The 23203-nt window shown below is 34.8% G+C and overlaps 1 protein-coding gene across 1 annotated transcript; it reads right to left on the bottom strand.

Moving 5' to 3' along the window:
* Positions 1-10872: 10872 nt before the first annotated feature.
* On the bottom strand, positions 10873-11686 carry LOC108138362. The gene has a single exon (XM_017260532.2). The coding sequence runs from the start codon at positions 11631-11633 to the stop codon at positions 11196-11198; it is 438 nt and encodes a 145-aa protein (XP_017116021.1). The 5' UTR covers positions 11634-11686; the 3' UTR covers positions 10873-11195.
* Positions 11687-23203: the final 11517 nt, after the last annotated feature.

Raw genomic sequence — 23203 nt, 5'->3', positions numbered from 1 at the left:
AAGAATATTAAATTTTTGCAATAGCTGCAAGCGAATATATTTTTTGTTTTCTTATTTTTTTAATTTTTGATATCAGCAAACTGCCAATATAAAAATCAAGTTTGCCGGAACTCGAGTTTCTATATACTAGTGTTTGTATGAATGAGCTATAAACAACACGAGAATAAATATTGGCGGGATGTTAGTTTTAAAGGATATAATATATATCAACCATGTTTAATTATTTAATTTTGGATTTATTATTGTTCAGATAAGCAGAATCGACCACTGTGCAGCGGTTCAATTTTAAAACGTAAGGTCTAAAATGATTCAAGGCTGGGATTAAAACCAAATAAAATATAGGCTTAAATAAAAAAACATTTTATATATTTTATATGCCTCGAATTAATGATTAGAGCGAATAAGGTTTTTACACGTAAAATGTTTGAAGTTTCTTAAGTTCGAAGTTAATTTAAAATCTTTCTCAAAATAAGTAACTTAAATTTTTGACTTTTTTAAATTTTTGACTTTGTCGAACGTGTAAAAGTTTCGGTAGGGATTTGTTTTTGGTCGCGGCATTTTAATATAATTTAATGTACAAAATTTTGTATGCTTCTTTTTTTTTGCATTGTAAAATAATCCTCTAAAAGAAAATCATTTGCAGGATTTGACACATGAATTTGTTAAGACGTTAGGAATTATGTTTTCTTAGAAGACATTAGCAAAGGTACAAAGGTTTCGACTTACACTCCTTGTAATGCAGATTGCATCAATTTCTTGTTAAGGTTTGACTTCCCAAAAATTATTATGGCCCCGTCCGGGGCTTCCTAAACTTATATAGGAGAATCTGTAACTGTTTGCATATGAATTATTAAATAAATATATTTTTAAACAGAACCAGAAACTTCATACCGAAAGTCTACGGTTGAGTACCACCCCTTGTAGTTTCGTTAATCCTCTACATCCTTAGATCTCGGTCGGAAATCGGAGTGACATCCATCTTAATTTAAATGCTTTACAGATTACCAATTCTTATATCTTTCAAATATTCTTGCCCTACCCATAGCTCCAAGGCATTGGGTAAAAAAAATGCCTTTAAATCCCTTTACTGTTTTCATGATCTTCTTCTGTGTCAGAAAGTCAGCTGGTAAGTAATCGCCTGCAAGTTCGGTATAACCTCACGGAAAAACTCGAATATTGTTCGGTATTCCGCAGAGGATCCAAGTGCACACAATGCAATTTGCTACTCGCCTCTCTAAAGGAATTGAGAGACGAAAAGGAATGTATTTTTTCCAGAGATTTGGAAGCCGTTCAATTAAAATGTTAAACGCACTTCTATTCAATCGGAAATTTTCCTTGAAAAAATCGTCTGAATTTTTTTGGACACCTTCTTCCAAAAAGATCGAAATCGTGGCTAACAAGTTTTTAACATCCCCGCGAGATCTACTATTTGTATCATTGTTAACTTTTGTTGTTTCAATGCTGATAAAGGGGTTTCTTCATTTTATCCATTCATTATACCCTTGCAGAGGGTATTATAATTTCAGTCAGAAGTTTGCAACGCAGCGAAGGAGACATCCTTGACCCTATAAAGTATATATATTCTTGATCAGCATCACTAGCACAGTCGATCTAGTCATGTCCGTCTGTCCGTCCGTCTGTCCGTCAGTTTCTACGCAAACTAGTCTTTCAGTTTTAAAGCTATTTGCGTGAAACTTTCCCAAAAGTTGTCTTTCTATTGCAGGTAGTACATAAGTACATAAGGAACGAGTCGGATCGGACGACTATAGCATAAAGCTCTAATAGGAACAATAAAAAAAAAAAAAAAATTATAACTTTGCTGTTTATACCCTTGCAGAGGGTATTATAATTTCAGTAAGAAGTTCGCAACGCAGTGAAGGAGATATCTCCGACCCTTTAAAGTATATATATTCTTGATCAGCATCACTAGGCGAGTCGATCTAGCCATGTCCGTCTGTCCGTCCGTCTGTCCGTCCGTTTCTACGCAAACTAGTCTCTCAGTTTTAAAGCTATCTGCATGAAACTTTCCCAAAAGTTGTCTTTCTATTGCAGGTAGTATATAAGTCGGAACGAGCCGGATCAGACGACTATAGCATATAGCTCCCATAGGAACAATCGAAAAATAAATTTAAAAAAAAATTATAACTTTGCTGCTTTTTAATTTTTTTTTAGTTCTTCGACATATAGTAATGGTTAAATATTTCAGAATTACGGTTTAAATTTCATCAAAATCGGACGACTATATCATATAGCTCCCATAGGAACAATCGGAAAAATAAATAGAAAAAAATTATAACTTTGCTGTTTTTAAATTTTTCTATTAGTTCTTCGACATATAGTAATGGTTAAATATTTCAGAATTACGTTTTAAATTTCAAAATCGGACGAGTAACTATATAATATTTGAGATGCAAATCATCATAGCTTCAATGTTTTTAAACATATACGCAAGTAAATCATAATATTAATGTTTTAAAAAATATTTAATTTTTGCAATAGCTGCAAGGGTATATGAATTTCGGCTGCCGAAGTTTGCTTTCTTTCTTGTTTTTAATTTTTTCATCGACATATAGTAATGGTTAAATATTTCAGAATTACGGTTTAAATTTCATCGAAATCATATAGTTCCCATAGGAAAAATCGGAAAAAAAAAAAAAAATGATAACTTTGCTGCTTTTTTAATTTTTTTTTAAGTTTTTCGACATATAGTAATGGTTAAATATTTTGTAGTTATGGTTAAATTTTCATCAAAATCGGACGACTCTATCATATAGCTCCCATAGAAATAATAAAAATATATAAAATAACTATCTAATCATTCAGCTGCAAATCTTCATAGCTTCAGTGTTTTTAAATATAAACGCAAGTCAATCATAATTTTAATGTTTTCAAGAATATTAAATTTTTGCAATAGCTGCAAGCGAATATATTTTTTGTTTTCTTATTTTTTTAATTTTTGATATCAGCAAACTGCCAATATAAAAATCAAGTTTGCCGGAACTCGAGTTTCTATATACTAGTGTTTGTATGAATGAGCTATAAACAACACGAGAATAAATATTGGCGGGATGTTAGTTTTAAAGGATATAATATATATCAACCATGTTTAATTATTTAATTTTGGATTTATTATTGTTCAGATAAGCAGAATCGACCACTGTGCAGCGGTTCAATTTTAAAACGTAAGGTCTAAAATGATTTAAGGCTGGGATTAAAACCAAATAAAATATAGGCTTAAATAAAAAAACATTTTATATATTTTATATGCCTCGAATTAATGATTAGAGCGAATAAGGTTTTTACACGTAAAATGTTTGAAGTTTCTTAAGTTCGAAGTTAATTTAAAATCTTTCTCAAAATAAGTAACTTAAATTTTTGACTTTTTTAAATTTTTGACTTTGTCGAACGTGTAAAAGTTTCGGTAGGGATTTGTTTTTGGTCGCGGCATTTTAATATAATTTAATGTACAAAATTTTGTATGCTTCTTTTTTTTTGCATTGTAAAATAATCCTCTAAAAGAAAATCATTTGCAGGATTTGACACATGAATTTGTTAAGACGTTAGGAATTATGTTTTCTTAGAAGACATTAGCAAAGGTACAAAGGTTTCGCTATCGGTTACGGTTAATCCATTTGCTATACATTTTGGTTACGGTTTCGGTTAGGCAAAAACAAATTTATCGGTTTCCTTTTCGGTTACGGTTTTGATTAGGATATACCGATTAAGCATAGCGGTTACGACACCGATTGGTTATTCTGATTTAAAGTGAAGCGAAAGGTTTTCCCAAACTGTGGGCCTTAGAGTGTGTGTGGCTTGGTTTTGAAATAGACTTGCACTGAGTAGTAATTAGTAGAATATGCATGCCGAATCCCAACACTCCAGCTTTTATAGTTTCCGAAATCTCGACCAGTATACAGACGGGAAGCCGGAAAGACAGATCTTATTGATCCTGATTACAATATAACCTAATACTCTACGAGTAATGGGTATAAAAATGTCGTCGGATTTTCGTGCCCTTGGGTATACCGCGGAGTCCTAAGCTGATATGCGACTTTAACTCAGGAGCACCCAAATATTATGGAAAAGTACAAATAGCTTGAGAAAATTTCAAAAAGTTAGATTTTCTGTTCCTGTGTTATAAGCTCAAACCTTTTTTATACCTGTAAACATGAGTTGCTGCCTGCTTTTAGCTTGCAGTTCGTCAGAATTATGGGAATCTGATTGTCGGGCACTCTACCAAAGCATCCCTTCTTGATTTATTTAAAATAATTCAAATATTTTTCAAAAGCTTCCTTTGGCGTTGGACTTCAACAAAGAGTCGCTCTAAGCGCACTAGTTTGGAAATTTGTATTAATATGATAGTCCTGATACTTGACTGGTATGTCGCTGTTTCATTTTTTGTTGCAATTTCAGTTTGGACATTCTGGCTGATGAACACATGATGAAGCAATAATAATGCTGAACGCTGGCCGAGACCGTGTCCAATCAGTCGGGACGTACTGCCAAGTTTGTGCATTGGTAATGAAGCTTCGCAGCCCGTTGCGCATTTCGGCATCTAATTTCGCCCATTACCATAAACGGCAACCCGATCAGTTTGGACACGGATTATTGGCAACTATTTAGCCGGGCCCCAAAAAGGCCCAGAGCTGCCAGGCCGGCCGAGTCTTCACGTCAGATTGGACTCGATGCGAACGCGGCTGTCTTAAAGTCATGTTCTCGGCCTGGCCCAATCTTAGTTTCCTGGTTCTGGTTAGCAAAACATGACTCTCGGCCAGTTCGTTAGCCGGCTAGTCAGCTACACTGATGAAAATATATATCAAGGTCCATTAGTCATTTACATATTCGTCTTTGTTGTCAAAACCCAAACAGAGATCCTTTTTTTTTCATCGAATGATAACTATGATCTCCATAATAAAGTAAATAAACATTCGAAAGTATTGGGCCAAAAATTTATTTTTAAATTTGTTACTCGTCCATTAACACTTTTGAAAAAAGTTTATATACGATAACACTGTTTTTGAAAGTCTTGTTCCAAAGTTTTGGGCAACAAATTTATTTAAAATTTTTCATTTATCCAGTAATACTTTTGGAAAGTGTTAATCTACAACAAATCCTCTTTCTAAAGTCCTATTAAAAAAAATTATAAAATAATGTTTATTTAAATAATCTTTAAGTTAATAATAATAATGTTGTTATGACATTCGAATTTTAAATATACAATCAGTATTTTGTGAAATTAAAATTCTGAAAACATATTTTTTTTACATGTTAGGCCAAGTACTATACAAAATACGCAATGTCATTAAAACGAATATAATTTCTCAATACTTAACCAATTTTCTTTTCAGTCTATGTATGTAGTCGTTGATTGGTCAACCCGGTGTCCGTCCGCCCGTTCCACGAGTCCGTCCTTGGGGCCTAGAGTCCATCTTTTAGTTAAACTCCTTGTTTTGATTGCCAAGTCGTAAAATGATGGATTACCGAGATGGGATTTATTTCTGGTTACGGTCATAATAGATTATTTTTGCTCACTCATTGTCAGAGCTGCTGCGCTTCCACCAACTGCCTCCTTCCTAATTTTTTTTCAACTGCTCGTTAGGTTCCGAGCCTACCGTTTGTTAACCAGGTTTCAAGCAGAGAATCGTTGTCGTCGGCAGATTTGGTATGTTGCCGGAGCATGCCTAATCACATGGCCGCCGATCGCAAGATGCGAATGAGAAGGCCCGCAATTAAAGGCAAATAAATATCTCAGGCAAGACAGAAGTCCTTTCAGCGGTAATAATCAATTTTTGTTTTTCGATAGTGCTTAAAGAAAAATTTCACTGTGTTACAAAACTTGACCTACAATGTACTTTTCTAACAGATTTCGGAGTGCGTATTCCGAATCTGGTTTCCACATCATCAGCGTTGAAAAATTGGATAAATTGTTGTTTAATTTCTTTGCCGAAGAGGGAAGAAGTATATTTGTAATACAAAATAGTAAAATTTATACTACGAAGTTTTATATGTAAGCTACATTGCGTTTAAATGGTACACGCAGAAAAATGGTTAGAAAGAGCATCCAATTTTTATTGGGTGAGAAAAAATTGGATGTTGTATCTATTTAAAATGAAAGATCAAATAACGGTGATGGTTATTTTAGCAATTTAAAAATGATACCTCCGATTGGTTTTTATATGCTTTGAATTGGATAAGACTGCCAACTTTGTTGGAAATGATGACTTATACTGGAATTCGAATTTCGATTAATGAGTCAACTTTTTTGAAAGGCAGAAAAGAACTCGATTAATCTTAGTTGAAAATCGTATTCGACTGACTTTATTCAATCCTCGAAAATTCTGTTGAATTTATAGGTTAAGAGTTACATTTTTTATGAAAATAAATTTTTTCAATTCGAGAAAATTCATCATCAATACTTAAATATACCAAAATAATATCACAAAAGTACATACAAACGATTATTTAACACGTATACGTGAAAATAAAAACAAACGGCAATTAATAATTCAAATAAAGTGTTCAATTTTTGTCAATTTTTAAGCCTACAAAAATCGATAACATTGATTATTTTACAATAATCGACAATCAACTCTCGACTATCATTGGCTTTGCATTTTTCATCCCTACTCTTTTCTGTTCTTTTCGGCTGCTCGCCACGTTCGCTACCACACGCTCGTTCCGGTAATGCGCGTCTTTTTGTGTTTAGTTCCTAGAAAATTCTACAAGAAGAGATGGATGAAAAAAGTTTGGAGTTTTTGGAAAATGTGGATCCCGAGAACGCGGGATTTTTGATTGTTCTTTTCAAAGGTAAGTTCTCTCATGCTCATTAATTGATGCCTGAATTTATAAAACAACAATTTTCTAATAACTATTTTGTTTTCTAGGCAACGTACTACGTACCAAGGCAGCCGAAAACTAATTTGGAAGGCGCGAAGCAGCCCAGGGGTAAATTATATGATAAATATACCTGTATAATAAAAGATTTGCGTGCTTCAGGATTACGGTCGAAAGAGTCCGAATAGGTATGTCATGAGAAATGTCCCTTTCCATTTCTATAAAGTTTCTTTTTTAACTTTTTTCTCTTAACAGCCAACAACTGTTCATGACGATGGAGTAAAGAGAGATGAACAGGCTGAAGTGAAGGAAGACCTGGAGTGGTTAAGACGATGCCTCGAACCCGAGGTTGAGGCTACTGAGCGGTGGAGTAGGACTTCCGATTATCGCCACCATTCCTTAAGAGTTACTCCTACTAGAAATAAGGCTATTTGTCGTCAAATTCATTCAATTACAATTTATTTGAAAATAAAAAACTTATTGAAAATTTTTTTAAGCAATTAAAATAGATATAATATCACTGGTAGATGGGTTTATGAACCAACTAAATAGCAACCATATACAAAAAAGTTGGATCAAGCAAACAAGCGCTTGTTTTGTCGAACTCTCTCAGTTGGTGAATATATCCAATTCCTGTGGATCCAAGAAAACTAGGTAATCCAACCAACAAATTGGATCGCTCCCCAGCACCTATTTAAAATAGTTGTATTATCCAATTCACAGGTGTATATTTCCAACTATTTTTCTGCGTGTATGTTATTTATGCTAAAGAGTATGAAAAGTAAGCTAGGAGTTTCGGTATAAATACACCGAGTGATTTCAAATTTATTCTCGTGAGTATAGAATTGATAGGTTCGACAGTTTTGTTTTAGCACTTTCAAACTTATTAAATTAATACTCATCTTATTAAAAATTGTTGTTACCCAATAGTTTAACATTCAAGTAACAATAGTTAAGTTTTTAGGACAATTTTTTGGTTGTAACTTGTTGGCCTTGTATATTTTGCATTTGTTGGTCGAGTTCTAGCAGATGTTAGAAAACCAATCCTTAACTCGTCCATAGCATGACGTTAATAACCCAACATAAGTATGTTGCATAAGACAACTAAATAAAAATGATAAAATCAAAAAATTATAAAAAATTAGCCAAAGTAATTCGTTAAGTCTATTACAAGAAATGGCAAAAAACCTTAAAGAACGGGTTTTACCGTTTTTTCCAGGAAATCTGTTTTGTCGCAAACTTTAACTTATTTTTTCTTAATCAAGACTCCAAATACATTAATCCTGAAAATTTGAATATGTTCGGGCGTTGAGGCTTTTTGAAAATACAGCCGTTTTTACTGTATTATTGTAAAGTGCACCATGTACCAGTGTACCAAGGACCAGGAAATTGATCTCGCCACATATAAAATGCTTATTTATATGATTATTTCTTGTAAATGTAATTCTAGAGTGTGGCTATTATTTTGATATGTTGAACTATATAAGCGCAGCGGATCTGGATCTTATTTTCACAAGCCGAGAAGTTCTCGGCTTAAAATCGGAGTTCAGAGAGACGCTAGTAAGTAAAATTATTCATATTTTAAAATTGTTTACTAATTTTCTTTGCTGTATCATTTGTAAAGATTGGAATATTCTTTGCTGATTTCGATTTTTGATATATATTGTAGTCTCCTTGCGCACGCTTTCCGGTGCAACAGTGCATCAAATTTTTCTTTTCTTGCCTTCGTCGCTTTAAATGTCATTTAAAAACAAGAAAGGAAGCAAACTTCGTCAAGCCGAAGTTCATATACCCTTGCAGGTATTGCAAAAATTAAATATTCTTGAAAACATTAAAGTTATGATTGACTTCCATATACGTTTAAAAACATTGAAGCTATAATGATTTGCAGCTCAAATTTTTGATAGTTCCTCTGGCAGCTTTATGATATTGTTTTCCGATTTTAATAAAATTAAAAGCGTAATTTTGAACTGTCAAATTATTAATTAGACAAAAAGAATTTCTAAAAAAAATATACAAAATAAAATAGTTAAATTTGTTAAAAAAAATTTTTTTTAATATTTTTTTTGTTATCATGGGAGCTTTATATTATAGTCGTCCGATTTTGATAAAATTTAAACCGTAATTCTGAAATATTTAACCATTACTATATGTCGAATACATAGAAAAAACAAAAAAATACCAGAATAAACAAAAAAGTATTTTTTGGTAAAATAAAAAATAGTCGTCACAAAATGTGATATCAGATGTGATATTAGAAAAATTTTGCCCTTCTTTGTAGGCGATTTTCTAAATACAAATGCGAATTTCTACATTCTAGAAAAAAAAATTGTTGAGTGTTGTACAGGTAGGATGAATCGTTTCCGACCCTATAGTAATATATATTCCTAATCAGGATCAATAGTCGAGTCGATCAAGCCACGCCCATCTGTCTGTCCGTCAGTATGAGCGGAGAGAGTTTCGAAACTATTAAAGCTTGGGAATAACGAATTCAAAACGGAGCCACGCCCACTCTATTACAAATCGCAAATGTGATATCAGAAGATTTTGAAGTTGAACGTGCTATCGTCACGTTAATTTGTGAAAAATGGCAAAATTTTCATTGTTTTTAGATATTTATAGCTTTATAGATCAAAATTTAGTCCTAATGTAGTATCGAAGTTCGGGTCCTTTCATGTAAAAAAAACAATTTACGTTTTTTTTCAAAACTTTTATTATTATTTTTTTTAATTTAAACAACAATTTTATTCATTAACCTTCTTTTTTGTTAGTTCTTTTTAAATTTGATTAAAATCGGACGAATATATCATATAGCTCCCATGGGAACAATCGGGGTTCAAAACAAAATCGATCGAAAAATTGAGCTGACAATTATTATAGCTTTTATGTTTTAAACACATACGAATTAATATTGATTTTTTTTGGCAAAAGCTGCAAGGGAATATGAACTTCGGCTTGTTAAACCTAGCTTCCTTTCTTGTTTTTAATTTGTACAGTATACTAGAGCCCATTTTTTATAAAAGTACGTCTACACCATGACCAGGAGTTTACCCAAATGACTTGTATATTAGAAAACCGAAGAACACAGTTCTGCTCCTTATCACAAAATTAGTATGTCTATAATATCCTTTCCTTTTTTTTTAATAATAATATGATATCACTATTATTTCGAACGATAAATTTTCACAATCGAATTTGACACGCATAGATTTCTGCTCATTCAAATAAGCATAAAATGCTTATGAAAACAAGAAAGCAAGCAAACTTCGGCAAGCCGAAGTTCATATACCCTTGCAGCTATTTCAAAAACTAAATACTCTTGAAAATGTTAAAATTATGATTTACTTGCGTGTATGTTTAAAAACATTGAAGCTATGATGATATGCAGTTTAATTATTCGATAGTTCCTATGGCAGCTATACGATTGTTCCTATGGAACTAACAAAAAAATTAAAAAACACCAAAGTTATAATTTTTTTAAATTTATTTTTCCGATTGTTCCTATGGGAGCAATATGCTATAGTCGTCCGATCCGGCTCGTTCCGACTTATATACTACCTGCAATAGAAAGATAACTTTTGGGAAAGTTTCATGCAGATAGCTTTAAAACTGAGAGACTAGTTTGCGTAGAAACGGACGGACAGACGGACGGACAAACGGACATGGCTAGATCGACTCTCCTAGTGATGCTGATCAAGAATATATATACTTTATAGGGTCGGAGATGTCTCCTTCACTGCGTTGCAAACTTCTGACGGAAATTATAATACCTTCTGCAAGGGTATAAAGATCTTAAATAAGTTGAATTTTTGAACGCTAAATAACTCTTAAAACGAAAAAAAAATTGTATTCACTATAGACGACAGTACATGTAGTGACGATGCGCACCAAGAGCGTGAGCATAGGAGACTTCTATTTATAGCCGTAGAATTAAAAATTTGCTGTGATGGCGGATTCGTAACGAGTAATACACCAATCTAAAGGTATCGCTAAATGAATAAGGATTGCATATCAATCCTTTAGGGAAATTATTGGTTCAGGAGAAAGGACGGTGAATGTGACATACTACAAATTTTTGAAAAACTTGCCTTTTTAGCGGGAAATCGCTGAATATAAAATAGCTAAACCTTTAAACTAGAGATGCTACAGACAAGTGATATATGTATACAATAATTTTAAAAATATTTAAATTTTTTCTTTTTTAAGATTGCAGTGGTGAAACCTTTCTTGGATATACTGGCACTAACTTAACTTAACAAGCTTAACAGTATTTATAGCAAACAACGGATAAAATGTGCTAACGGTTTACATATAGTGCTTTACATATTTCTTATGTCAAATGTCTTTTTTTCTGTGTATCTCTAACCAAAGTAGGCGGCATAGTACTGGTTCGTGGCTGCAAAGCCGGCAGACTGTTGGGGGCCACTGATGATTTTTGCAAATTCCGCTGGGCGGACGAATCCCACAGCTCCTGCCGGATAGTATGCAATGGTTGGAATCACCGGGATCTTCGGCACTGGATCGAGAACTGGACGTGGAACAGGCGGTGCCCTGGGCTGTGTCATCTCCACCTCCTCCACGGCGTCGTCGAGATCCTCCTGCGCCTCGCTGTTGGCCACCAATCGCGCGGGTTTCGAGTTGCCCGCCGGCAGGTCAAACTGTCTACCTGGCTTAAAGCCGGCTGCTGGATAGGAAGCCGCGCTCTGCTGCTGCTGGAGGCGCGCGCCCGCTCCCCGCTGCACCAGACCGATCAGAAAGAGTCCGGCGAGGAGAAAAACTACCGTCGAGCTGAGTGTCATTGCGCTGACTATGCCGTGCTGGACGGTGGGCCCGGAATTTATACGATCTGTTTAAGTTTTCGACGGTGCGGTGTGCCTTTTAAAAAACATTTTTGACATTGACCTCATAAGCGAAGCAAAGCTGAAGCTCGAATCAATCACCTAATGTACCTGACGGGCAATATGGCTGCATATTGATGGGGCGACGATTGCACCTGGCCCCATCAATATGCATCCAATGTTCTAATGCTCGCCTGGTTTTCGGCTTGGGCATTTTCCAGAGCTCAGTGGTCAGTGGTCAGTGGCCAGCTGATTATGCAGATCGTGTTAGCAATAGTTTAGTCACGTTCACGCCTGACACCGTAAATTAAGCCATCTGCTCCGACGAGGGGGGCTCGGAAGTTCGAGGGAAGGGGTTAATTTGACAAAATAGATTGCCCACTGATCGGGTCGGAAAATTGTTTTAGATCGCGTGGCCTGGCCCGCAAGGCACTTGGCCATGTGTCCGGATCTCCGTTCGCTAATCAATACTACGCGCCTTCATTGGGTCCCAGGCCAGGAGGACACTCCTCCGGACTACGTCGCATAAATTCGCCATAAGTTAGGCTCTCCTCCAGCGAACGGCGACGAGAAATGGTCCATAAATCCATACAAAATGGCAGTCAATGGCAGCCAATGGCAGCCACTGGCTGCTCGAGTTGTCTAGCCCAATATTTACAGCAATTTCAATAAAAATGCAGAAGCTAATTGATGTAATTAATTTATTAAATTACATTTGCCACTTTTTGCCGCCGCTTGCTGCAGGTTTTTCCCCTTCACGACTCAATGGAAGGCGTCCACAAACGGACACAAGTCAGTAGTTGGCATTCAGTTTATGGGCCAGAGAAACTGCGATTGGGCCGAGAAAAAAAGAGAGATGTGTCGTCATTATGTGCTGGCAGTTAGGCAGATGAAAATCGACTGGCGCAACGGGGGCAACTGTACTGCGGCTCGATTAACATTCTGCCATTGTAAATTGGCAAAACTTGCATCCCATTTGCAACCCGAAATTAGTTTTCTGGAGCATTGGTTGTGCGTCATCCCGGCCAGGATGGCTGTGGCTGCATAATAGTTGCGAATTCTAATCTGGCCCGAGTGCACCCCCCGGAATCCCTCGCCATCCGGGTTAATTTACACAAAACGAGGCTGCCGCCCAAGTCTGTGGCTCTTCTCGGAACTCCAGCGGAGTCCATATTCATGCGAAAAACTGGGCGTCATATTTCAAGGCAATCGGAGGCCGCCACATCGTCCACGCATGCGTCGTTGCCCAAGCTTCAGGTTTAGATTCAGTTTTGAGCTTAGCCTTCTGCTTAGCTATTCCCCATCCCCATCCCCATCTTTATTCCGATTTGTGTGTATGCTGGAACTCTGAATTGATGCGCCCGTTGCACTCACAATTAATATTCGACCGGGAAAAAAAGATGGTGGTACGGTTGGTAGCTCGGCCAGAGATTTCTCTAATGCCCGCCCGGTTTTCAGGCGCTAGCGCTTGATTTATTTTCTCTTTTAGTGTCTTTTATTTTATGATTTATGCAGCCACCGGTGCAGTGCTCGTGGTGCGTAATGTAATGCCCTGCACTGTACTGCACAGTGCTGGTGCTGGTACTGGTACTGGTGCTGGTGCTGGAGGTGGTGATCATCGCGTCGCTTGCTGAATGCAATTGTGCTGCTCGTCACGTTCCTGGCCGTCGACGATCTGCTGACTCAGGAGCCCCCCGCGAATGGGCAAGTGGCAGAAATAGACAAAGACGGCGTTAACGACAATTGCGCACTAATTAGCGCCTGGTGCGATGCGCCGGGTCGCGGAGTGGACTAAGACTGGGATTGGGACTGGGACTGGGACTGAAAAGCATTCCTGGCGGGCGTGAATTGAATTCCCTGCATCATGGCCACGGCGATGCTGATGCTGATGAATGGCTCGTGGATTGCCACCTGTCCAGTGTTCGATGGTCACTTGTAACTACTTCATTTGGAAACGAGTGGCCTCGCACTGGTCCGGGTGCTGGCCGGGTCGGGCTTTGATTTATGGTGCTGGAAATTAAAGTTTCGCACACTTCTGCGTGAGTTGCAGGAATGCAGCCCGCTCATTAGCCGGACAATGCGTCGGTATTTGGGTTAGGTCCAGGGAGCTATTGTCCGTCATGGTTACTAACGGCGCTGGCCAACACGGAGGCGCTGCACTAATAGAAATACATTTCTTTATTTAGACAGGTTTCCTTTTATTTGGCCGGACTTTGAACCAATAAAAATGTGTTGTTTCAAGAAACGTTTGCATTAGAATTCAATATGATTCATTTAAAGACATTTTTAAGAAAAACTTGTACCAATAAAGATGTCCACTGAAAATAATCTAACGAAAATGTTCAATTCATTTGCTATGTTAGATGCACACCAATCTTCCTTATGGACATAAAATTACCCACCTGTGCATACTTCTTGTCTATTATCAAACAAAAACACCTCTTAGCGAGGTTAAAAAACGTGACGATCGGTTTTGTGACGAAAAATTATTAGGCATTAATCCTAATAAATACACATTTTAAATTTACACAGGCATATTTTTGTTTCAATAAAAAATTTTAAAATGTGTATTTATTATTCGTCACAAATATTAATATCAGAAATTTTAGGACTCGAAGGAGCGATCGCCACGTTTTTTTTTTACCTCGTTAAGAGGTGTTTTTGTTTGATATCAAAAGTTTTTGTTTTATCTACTGTTACAGTACCCCAATACCATAACCCGGAGTCGTCTCCATATGACTTTAATATCAAAAGAACCAAACCACAAGATTCAGACCTCTGATCTTAGTCGAACGGCACATAAAATCAGGCACTGTAACTTCATTACCAGTCGGCACCCTCGGGAAGGTTTTAGTATGATGATTTTTGCCAACCAAAAATTTTAAAAATTGTATGGATAACAGAAAATTAAAAGTACTAATATTATATTTCTATTATAAAATAATAAAATATAAATAAATAAAATAATTAATAAAAAATTAATGTTCCTCATAAAAAAAAATATAACTTTGCTGTTTTTTAACTTTTTTATTTTGTTTTTTTTTTAGACATTTTTTTTGACTAATTAATAATTTGACAGTTCAGAATACGCTTTTAATTGTATTAAAATCGAAAAACAATGTCATAGGAACTATCAAATAATTGAGCAGCAAATCGTTATAGCTTCAATGGTTTTAAACATACACGCAAGTAAATCATAATTTCAATGTCTTCAAGAATATTTAATTTTTGCAATAGCTACAAGGGTATTGCAAAGGTTTGCTTCCTTTCTTGTTTATATATGTTTTCCTGATTGTTCCATGGGAGCTGTATGATATAGTCGTCGGATTCGGCTCGTTGGGCAAGTTTACGTAGTAACGAGTGGACAAACAATCGGACATGGCTAGGTCGACTCTCCTAATGATGTTGTTAGGGTCGGAAATGTGTCCTTCTGACTGAAATTAAAATACCATTTGTAAGGATATAAAAACTAACAGAAAGTTATGGGACACTTTTAGGAGGCTTGATCGACTCTTCTTGTGATGCTGATCAAGAACATATGTACTTTATTCACTGCGTTGCAAGGGTACAAAAGTATATTTTACTGGTAGATACCTAATTTTCGGTGCTATTTTTTTAACTACAGTTGTATGAGCCTGATCGACACGCCAAAAGCTCCAGACTCAAAGCCATCCAATGCAAAACAGTTGCTAGCTTGATTGGCCAACGAGTTTTGTTTATTTACTGCGGCTGCCCTAGGAGTGGGAATGCGCTAATTAGCCACTTGCCAAGAGATCAATGGAGCGTTGACTTGGCCACGTGTCCTTCGCCAGCGGCGGGTTAATTGAAGTGAGGGCCCCTTTTCAAAGCAGTAAGCGGGGCGCCTTGTTTGCCTCCTTTGCAGTGTAAGTGCCATCTAATTGTAAATCTGTCATGAGGCTATTCAATAGCGTCGATTGCCGCTGTTCCTTTTAGCTGCTTTGAAATAATATGACATTAAAGTATTTGCAATAGGCATCTGGAAAAAAATTAAAATACTAATTCTTGGTTAACATGCCCGCTATTTGCCACACTAAAATATAAGCAAATAAAGAACTTGCAGTTTAAGCGTTTTAAAGCATTACAAACAAGAAAGAAAGCAAACTTCGGCAAGCCGAAGTTCATATACCCTTGCAGCTATTGCATGATTTAAATACTTTTGAAAACATTTAAATTATGATTTACTTCAGTATATACTGAAAAACAGTGAAGCTATGATGATTTGCAGCTCAATTATTAGATAGTTATTTTATATATTTTTATTAGTTCTATGGGAGCTATATGATATAGACGTCCGATTTTGATAAAATTTAAACCATAATTCTGAAATAATTAAACATTGCCATATGTCGAAGAACTAAAAATTAAAAAACAGAAAAGTTATAATTTTTTTCATTTATTTCTCCGATTGTTCCTATGGGAGCTATATGATATAGTCGTCCGATTTTGATATAATTTAAACCGTAAATCGAAAATATTTAACCATTACTAAATGTCGAAGAACTAAACAAAAAATTAAAAAACAGCAAAGTTATAATTTTTTTCATTTATTTTTCCGATTGTTCCTATGGGAGCTATATGCTATAGTCGTCCGATTTTGATGAAATTTAAACCGTAAATCGGAAATATTTAACCATTACTAAATGTCGAAGAACTAAACAAAAAATTAAAAAACAGCAAAGTTATAATTTTTTTTCATTTATTTTTCCGATTGTTCCTATGGGAGCTATATGCTATAGTCGTCCGATCCGGCTCGTTCCGACTTATATACTACCTGCAATAGAAATACAACTTTTGGGAAAGTTTCATGCAGATAGCTTTAAAACTGAGAGACTAGTTTGCATATAAACGGACGGACAGACGGACGGACAGACGGACAGACGGACAGACGGACGGACAGACGGACATGGCTAGATCGACTCGCCTAGTGATGCTGATCAAGAATATATATACTTTATAGGGTCGGAGATGTCTCCTTCACTGCGTTGCAAACTTCTGACTGAAATTATAATACCCTCTGCAAGGGTATAAAAAGAAATAATCTATTAATGGACTGTTATTAACTTTGTTGCTTTTTTTAATGAAGACATCTGATTTCCGCTGAATTTATAGATTGTTTTTATGGCAGCTTTTTAACAGTTGTCAAATTTTTATAAAATATCGCAATATAGGCGAATTTACGTTTTCGGAGAACGAATTTATGTACCTACCAAATCATGATTAATATCTCTGACATATTACGAACAATAACCTTAACATGACATTAACAACAAGAAAGGAAGCAAACTTCGACAAGCCAAAGTTTATATACCCTTGCGGCTATACCAAAAATTAAGTATTCTTTAAAACAACAATGTTTCGATATTTATGCCTATATGTTTAACAACAGAGAAAATGTCATCGTTGTCTAATTTTCACAACATTTAAAACGTAATTCTGAAATAATAAACCATTACCAGGTATCGAGAAATATTCAAATCAATTTAAAAGCATTGAAATTCTAATTTTTTGCATATACATAGTTATATTTTTATACCCTTGCAGAGGGTATTATAATCAGAAGCTTGCAACGCAGTGAAGAAGATATGTCCGAAACTCTTAGTTTATATATTCTTGATCAGCATCACAAGAAGAGTTGATCTAGCCATGTCCGTCTGTCCGTCCATTTCGACGCAAACTAGTCACCCAGTTTTGAAGTTATTTGCACAAAACGTTTTCAAAAGATGTCTTTATATTTCAGGTAGTATATAAGTTGGAACAAGAAGGATCGGACGACAATATCACATAGTTCACATAGGACCAATCGGAAAAGTAAATAAAATAAATTATATCTTTGCCGTTTTACGTTTTTTTTAGTTCTTCAAGATTTAGTAATGGTTAAATATTTCAGAATTACGGTTTAAATTTTATTTAAAATCGGTCGACTATAGCATAAAGCTCTAATCTACTAAAAATGTATCTTCTTGTTTTCCGAATTTTTTTAAAATTCTTTTGGACATTTCGTTTTATTTCAAATCGAAAAGCGATTTTTACCATTCTGATTTAATTGAGCAGAGAAGTACCATTAAATTTTGTTGGCGGAATGAAATTTTGTCGCAGAAAAATGTTTAAAAGTGGTATAAAGACTCCAAAGAGGGTTGAGAACGTTTTGATGACTTGGAGTGCTCCGGACGACCACCGACGTCAACAAATAACCAACACGTCAATTAAGTGAAGGAATTAGTGAACAAAAATAGTCGGTTGACTCCTGGAGACCTTAAGGCTCTTGTTTTACAGACCAAACCGCAACATTAACTATAGCTACTTGTTAGGTGTAATTTCAGACGTCTCTATGTCTTATATAGATGTTATACACCCAGAGAAATAGTAGACTTCTTTTTAGGCTATGTATTACCCAAAAAATTGAAAATGGAGTAAAATTTCAGCTTTAGGTATCGCATTACCTAAACATCTCAGAATATTGACTATTTTTCTACTGTTAAGGTTAAGGGTGGATTATATTTTTAGGTCAATTGTCTTATTAAAAGAAGCCCATTTTACCTAAAAATTTACCTAAACATTTTGATACAATATTATTGGAGAAATATACAATGTATGAATTAGTTGCTTATTGTTATATAGTTAATAATTTAAAGAATTATTTTAAGTTTAATTTCGCTTTAATGTTATACTTTAAGATGTATGCTAGAGGTGTACGAGATTTCGATAGATAGATTTACGGTTATCGCCTTAAATCGGTGGCATGCAATCGCTTACAGAAATCACGCGCATTTCGTAATTTCTTGAAACTGCAAGTGCAAGTAACTTTATATATACGCATTTAATTGCTTGTTTTTTAAAACGGATTTAAACAAGATATTTTCTTGGTGGCCAAAATCACATTTAAATAAATTTTTCTGGAATCGAATTAATGCGCATTTACAATAAAAAGTGTGCGCAAATGGTTATTTATATATGTGTGCATGGGCAAGAATTGGTTTCTTTTGTAGTGTTCTGGTTGGCGTTTATGGTTTTAATATGTTTATATTTTTTAGTAGATAATTCGAGATTTTAAATTCAAATACCCTGGCGTAGAACTCTGTTTGGAAAATTAGTGGATTACATTCAAAACAAAGTTTAAACAGTTGGCTCAAGAACGGGTAAAGGAGCATTAGAGCCTGGAAATTTTTAATAAATTATAAAATTAATTTAAATTTTGTTGACAAGATTCTTAACTATAAAAAGAAGGACATTGTTTACAGTAACACATCATGTAGATTCAAAAATTCGACACATTACCAATAATTTCAAAAAGTTAATCCAAAAAAGATTTTACATCGGCAAAATGCATTACGTATTGTAAAAATTTTCGATTACGATATTAACAAAAAATATGTTATATTTGAAAATATCAAATATCAAGTTTTTTATTATAAAAGACAATATTTTATATGAAGGAGAAACCTAAATTTTTGTTCAAAAACTTGTGACAACATTTAGCCCAAATTGTTGTTGTTATGAAGTGGAAGGATGTGTCCATTTAAATTAATTAACCTGAAGAGAATACATAAACGCTCCTCCGAAAAATTTTAATTAGCTGTTATTAGTTATAATTAATTATGATAAAATTATTTTAAAACAAATAAAACAATAAAAAAAAACAAATTCAAATTTTAGTTTAATAAATAAATAAATGTAAATAACTGGTAAATTTTATAATAATTATATGGTCATGTTTCATTGTTTTTTTAAGACGTAAATGACCTAAATTCGGACTGGGAGTTTTTTCCAGTTTTTAGGTCGCCAGTAAGTCAAAAATAAGGTAATTTTCTTCCCAAAATTTAAGGTCTTGAGTAGCCTTAATTTGTTCTACAAATTTAAAGCTGTCAATAACTTGAAATATAGTCCTTTTTTCTTTAGCTTAAGGTCATATCTGGCCTGAAATGTTAAGGCCATGGATTCCTAAGCATTAGGCCATAAATGATCTTAGCGGCCTTTTTAGGTCATGTTTCCTAAAATTTTAGGTAATTTTCTTACTTTTTGGGTCATTTTTTTTTCTCTGGCTATAGCCAATTTCAAAATAAATATGCTCAAAGAATGTAATCTGATTTTAGGTGGTTGCCAACTGTCGAGCCGCAGGGTCAACCTTACAGCTATGAGAGAGTAGTACCGCCCCCGCTAAAAATACATTCCTTCTCTTCCTTTCTCCCAATTAAGTTTACTCCGTTTTTCTAATATGCAAATTATTTTGATAGAAATTGACCAAACATCTTCTAGCGACCGATAACTTCCCTCTATAATGATTTAGAGCTACAATGCGGAGTTTGGCGTTTTGTGAGCGTCAGAATGGGCGTAAATCGTAATCCCTGTATTTTTTAGTTTCCGAGAACGAGCTTGGCTAAATTTTAGAATTAATTTGCACTGCGCATGCTCAACTGGAATAAATAATAATCTAAGGATTTAAAAGTTTCCAAGACCTTGACGGACGGATAAGTGGACAGACAGGCACACATTGCTTGCTCGACTTGGTTATTGATCCTGATCAAAAACATATATTCTTTCTTTTCCTTTTCCACGAACACTATTCTGTGTAACCTTTTATTCTTTTTTAGGTATATCCTTTTTAGGTATTGACATTTTTAGTAATTCTTTACATTTGGAACCTAGATATGGAAATCATTGCGTGTCAACCGCAAAGCAAAAGCAGTAAAACAATTGGCTTTTTATTTGTTTTTATGAGACCCAATAAAAAATGCACAATTGGTTTCATTAAAAATTAATTATATTATTCAAGATTTTGACAAAAGGGAAGGAGGAGATCTTCTAAGTTTTAGTTTCTGATTCAGCTGTATAAGAAAAGTCTTCCTCTGACTTTCCACAAAAAATTTCTCCTTGTTGGTTTCACCGGAATGGATTGGCAAGTTCATGACACCACTGTTGCCCACGTGCGCCCACATTTGGCGACAACCCGCCACAAAATCAGGTTTTGGAGCATGTGGTTGCTACGACAACTGGAAACAGGTTGCTGCTGCGGCTGATATCCAATTTCAAGTGCGGTCGACCAATTGGCGTCCAAAACGAAACGGAACGAAGCGATGCCAAATAAATTAAAATAAGACTTGCTTAGAATACAAGCCGCCTGGTCTTCAGAAATGTGACACATTTTTGGGCACCCGTTTGAGGTTAGACGCAATTAATATGTACCCAATAAAAATGATGAATTGCATTTATAAACAAAAAACGCAGCTAAAAAAGTTCGACAACAAATTGAAAAACAGTGAAGTTATTATTTAATTGTCCTTTATTTTTCCGATTGTTCCTATGGGAGCTTTATGTTTTAGTTTTTTAATGTGGCCCGTTCCGACTTAATAACAACCTGCAATAAATATACACTTCTGAAAACGTTTCATCCAGATAGCTCTATAACTGTGAGACTAGTATAGACAATGGGACGACGGACATGGCTGGATCGACTCTCCTATACAGAGAGAATTCTGACGTTCTCAGCTGGGTTGAAAATGTTCTCAAAAATATAACGAAATTTTTGAGAACAAAATGTTTAAATCAAGTTTAACTGGTTCTTGAAATGTGGTTTGTTTAAAAATATTCTCAAATAAGTACACCGTTTTTTAAACAAGAAAATTCTTAAAATGATTGGATTAAGTGTCTTGGAATATCAAACATTGGGTAAGCTATTAAGTTAATTATCAAAACAACTAAAAAAATAAACCACAATGTTATCAAGATAAACCCTTTTTGTTAATAATTTAATACCAACATGGTTTTAAACTAGTAACTAATTCACCACCAAAATGTTCTTTGAACAAGTATTTTCGTTTTTAAGAACGAATGTTCTCAGATTAAGAACATTGTTCTCAGATTAAGAACATTGTTCTTGGTTTTTTCTTTCTGTGTAGTAATACTAATGACAGGTAACGTCTCGTTCATTGCTTGCAAACTTTTGACAGAAATTACAATACCCTCGGCAAGACTATTATAATTAAGTACAAAAGAAAGAAGAAGATGCTTTTGACCTCAGTACAATGGCAGACGAAAACTGCAGAAAACTAAAACTCAATTATGCCTGGATGGGTCATAGTTTTGTCTGTGCTTCGGCTTTTGGCAGCCTAATTGCGGCAGACAAACATTGCACGCAGACAAACAAGACGAGCTCTTGAAACCAATGCAAACTCTTGTCGAGGAAACTTATTTCTTCACAGTGACGACAGCCTTGCATCCCTGACCTTTGCCGACAGGCCGAGATAGTCAAAGACAGCATCTGGTTTAAATAGCTGAATCGTCTTTGGGAGAGGCATTCGTTGCAAATCCACTGCACTAGGCCCTGTTACTAATTTTTGTTGATTGTCTGCAAAAACTTATTCGATGCAGTTTTGTTTTTGGCGTTTGGAACATATTGCGATACTATGGATAATATCGATAGTGGTCACCATTGATAGCCAAAACTATCGAAAGTGTACCAACCCTTCGGACAGAGGGACATAGCTGGTCAAGAATATATAGTATGTCAAGAAACTTTTTACACAACATAAATACATTTTATTTTTTGACTTTACATGCAAAAACAAACAAATTCTGTTAAATTTTATCATATTTTTTAAAGCAATTTTTTAAGTTGGAGTGTTCCTAATTAGGCAGTTTAAAAAAATAACCCAAAAATTCAATAAAAATGAAAAATTCAACAAAAGATTTGTTAACACATTTTTGAATCTGTCAAGAAACACTTTACGCATTTTGTTTTTCTATTCTATCGATGACCGAAATCAGTTAAGAAGACCTCCAAATAAAAAATGAATATGAAAACAGGTGAAAAACGTTATTTACACTAAAAAAAATGGTAACATACAAAAATTTTGGAGCATCATTTTTTGAAACAGGGAGTCGATCTGCACCGGAAAATCAAGGTTTGATCTTTGGAGGATTTCATCGATTTAAATTTGTAAGCCAGTATTATTAAGGAGTGTCAGAAGTTTCCTTTCGAATATAACTTCCATTTTGGACCATTCAATGAAAAAAACGGCTACAGCATGTCGTTAATGCTAAAAGACTCATACAAAATATTTGAATTAAGTTAAGATGTTAAGTATAAGTATAAGATGTTAAATATTTAGATTTAAACTTAGCTTAACTGTTTTGTGAAAAGAGTTTCTTGTATCGTATCCTTCATTGCGTTGCAAACTTCTAACTGATATTATAATACCCTCTGCAAGGGTATAAAGAAAAGTTATTTTTTTTTAATTTAATTTATTTTAATATTTTTAATGTTCCCATGGGAGCTTTATGTTATAGTCGTCCGCTTTTGATTAAATTTAAACCGTAATTCTAAATTATTTAATCTTTACGATTATATATTATTTTTATAGTCGTCCGATTCGGCTCGTTCCGAGTTATAAATTACCTGCAATAGAAAGACATCTTTTGGGAAAGTTTCATGCAGATAGCTTTAAAACTGAGAGACTAGTTTGCGTAGAAACGGACGGACAAACGGACATGGCTAGATCGACTCTCCTAGTGAT

The sequence above is a fragment of the Drosophila elegans genome, unplaced genomic scaffold (genome assembly GCF_018152505.1).
Source record: "Drosophila elegans isolate 14027-0461.03 unplaced genomic scaffold, ASM1815250v1 contig_208, whole genome shotgun sequence".
Lineage (NCBI taxonomy): Eukaryota > Metazoa > Arthropoda > Insecta > Diptera > Drosophilidae > Drosophila > Drosophila elegans.
This window is presented reverse-complemented; position numbering and strand designations above follow the sequence as displayed.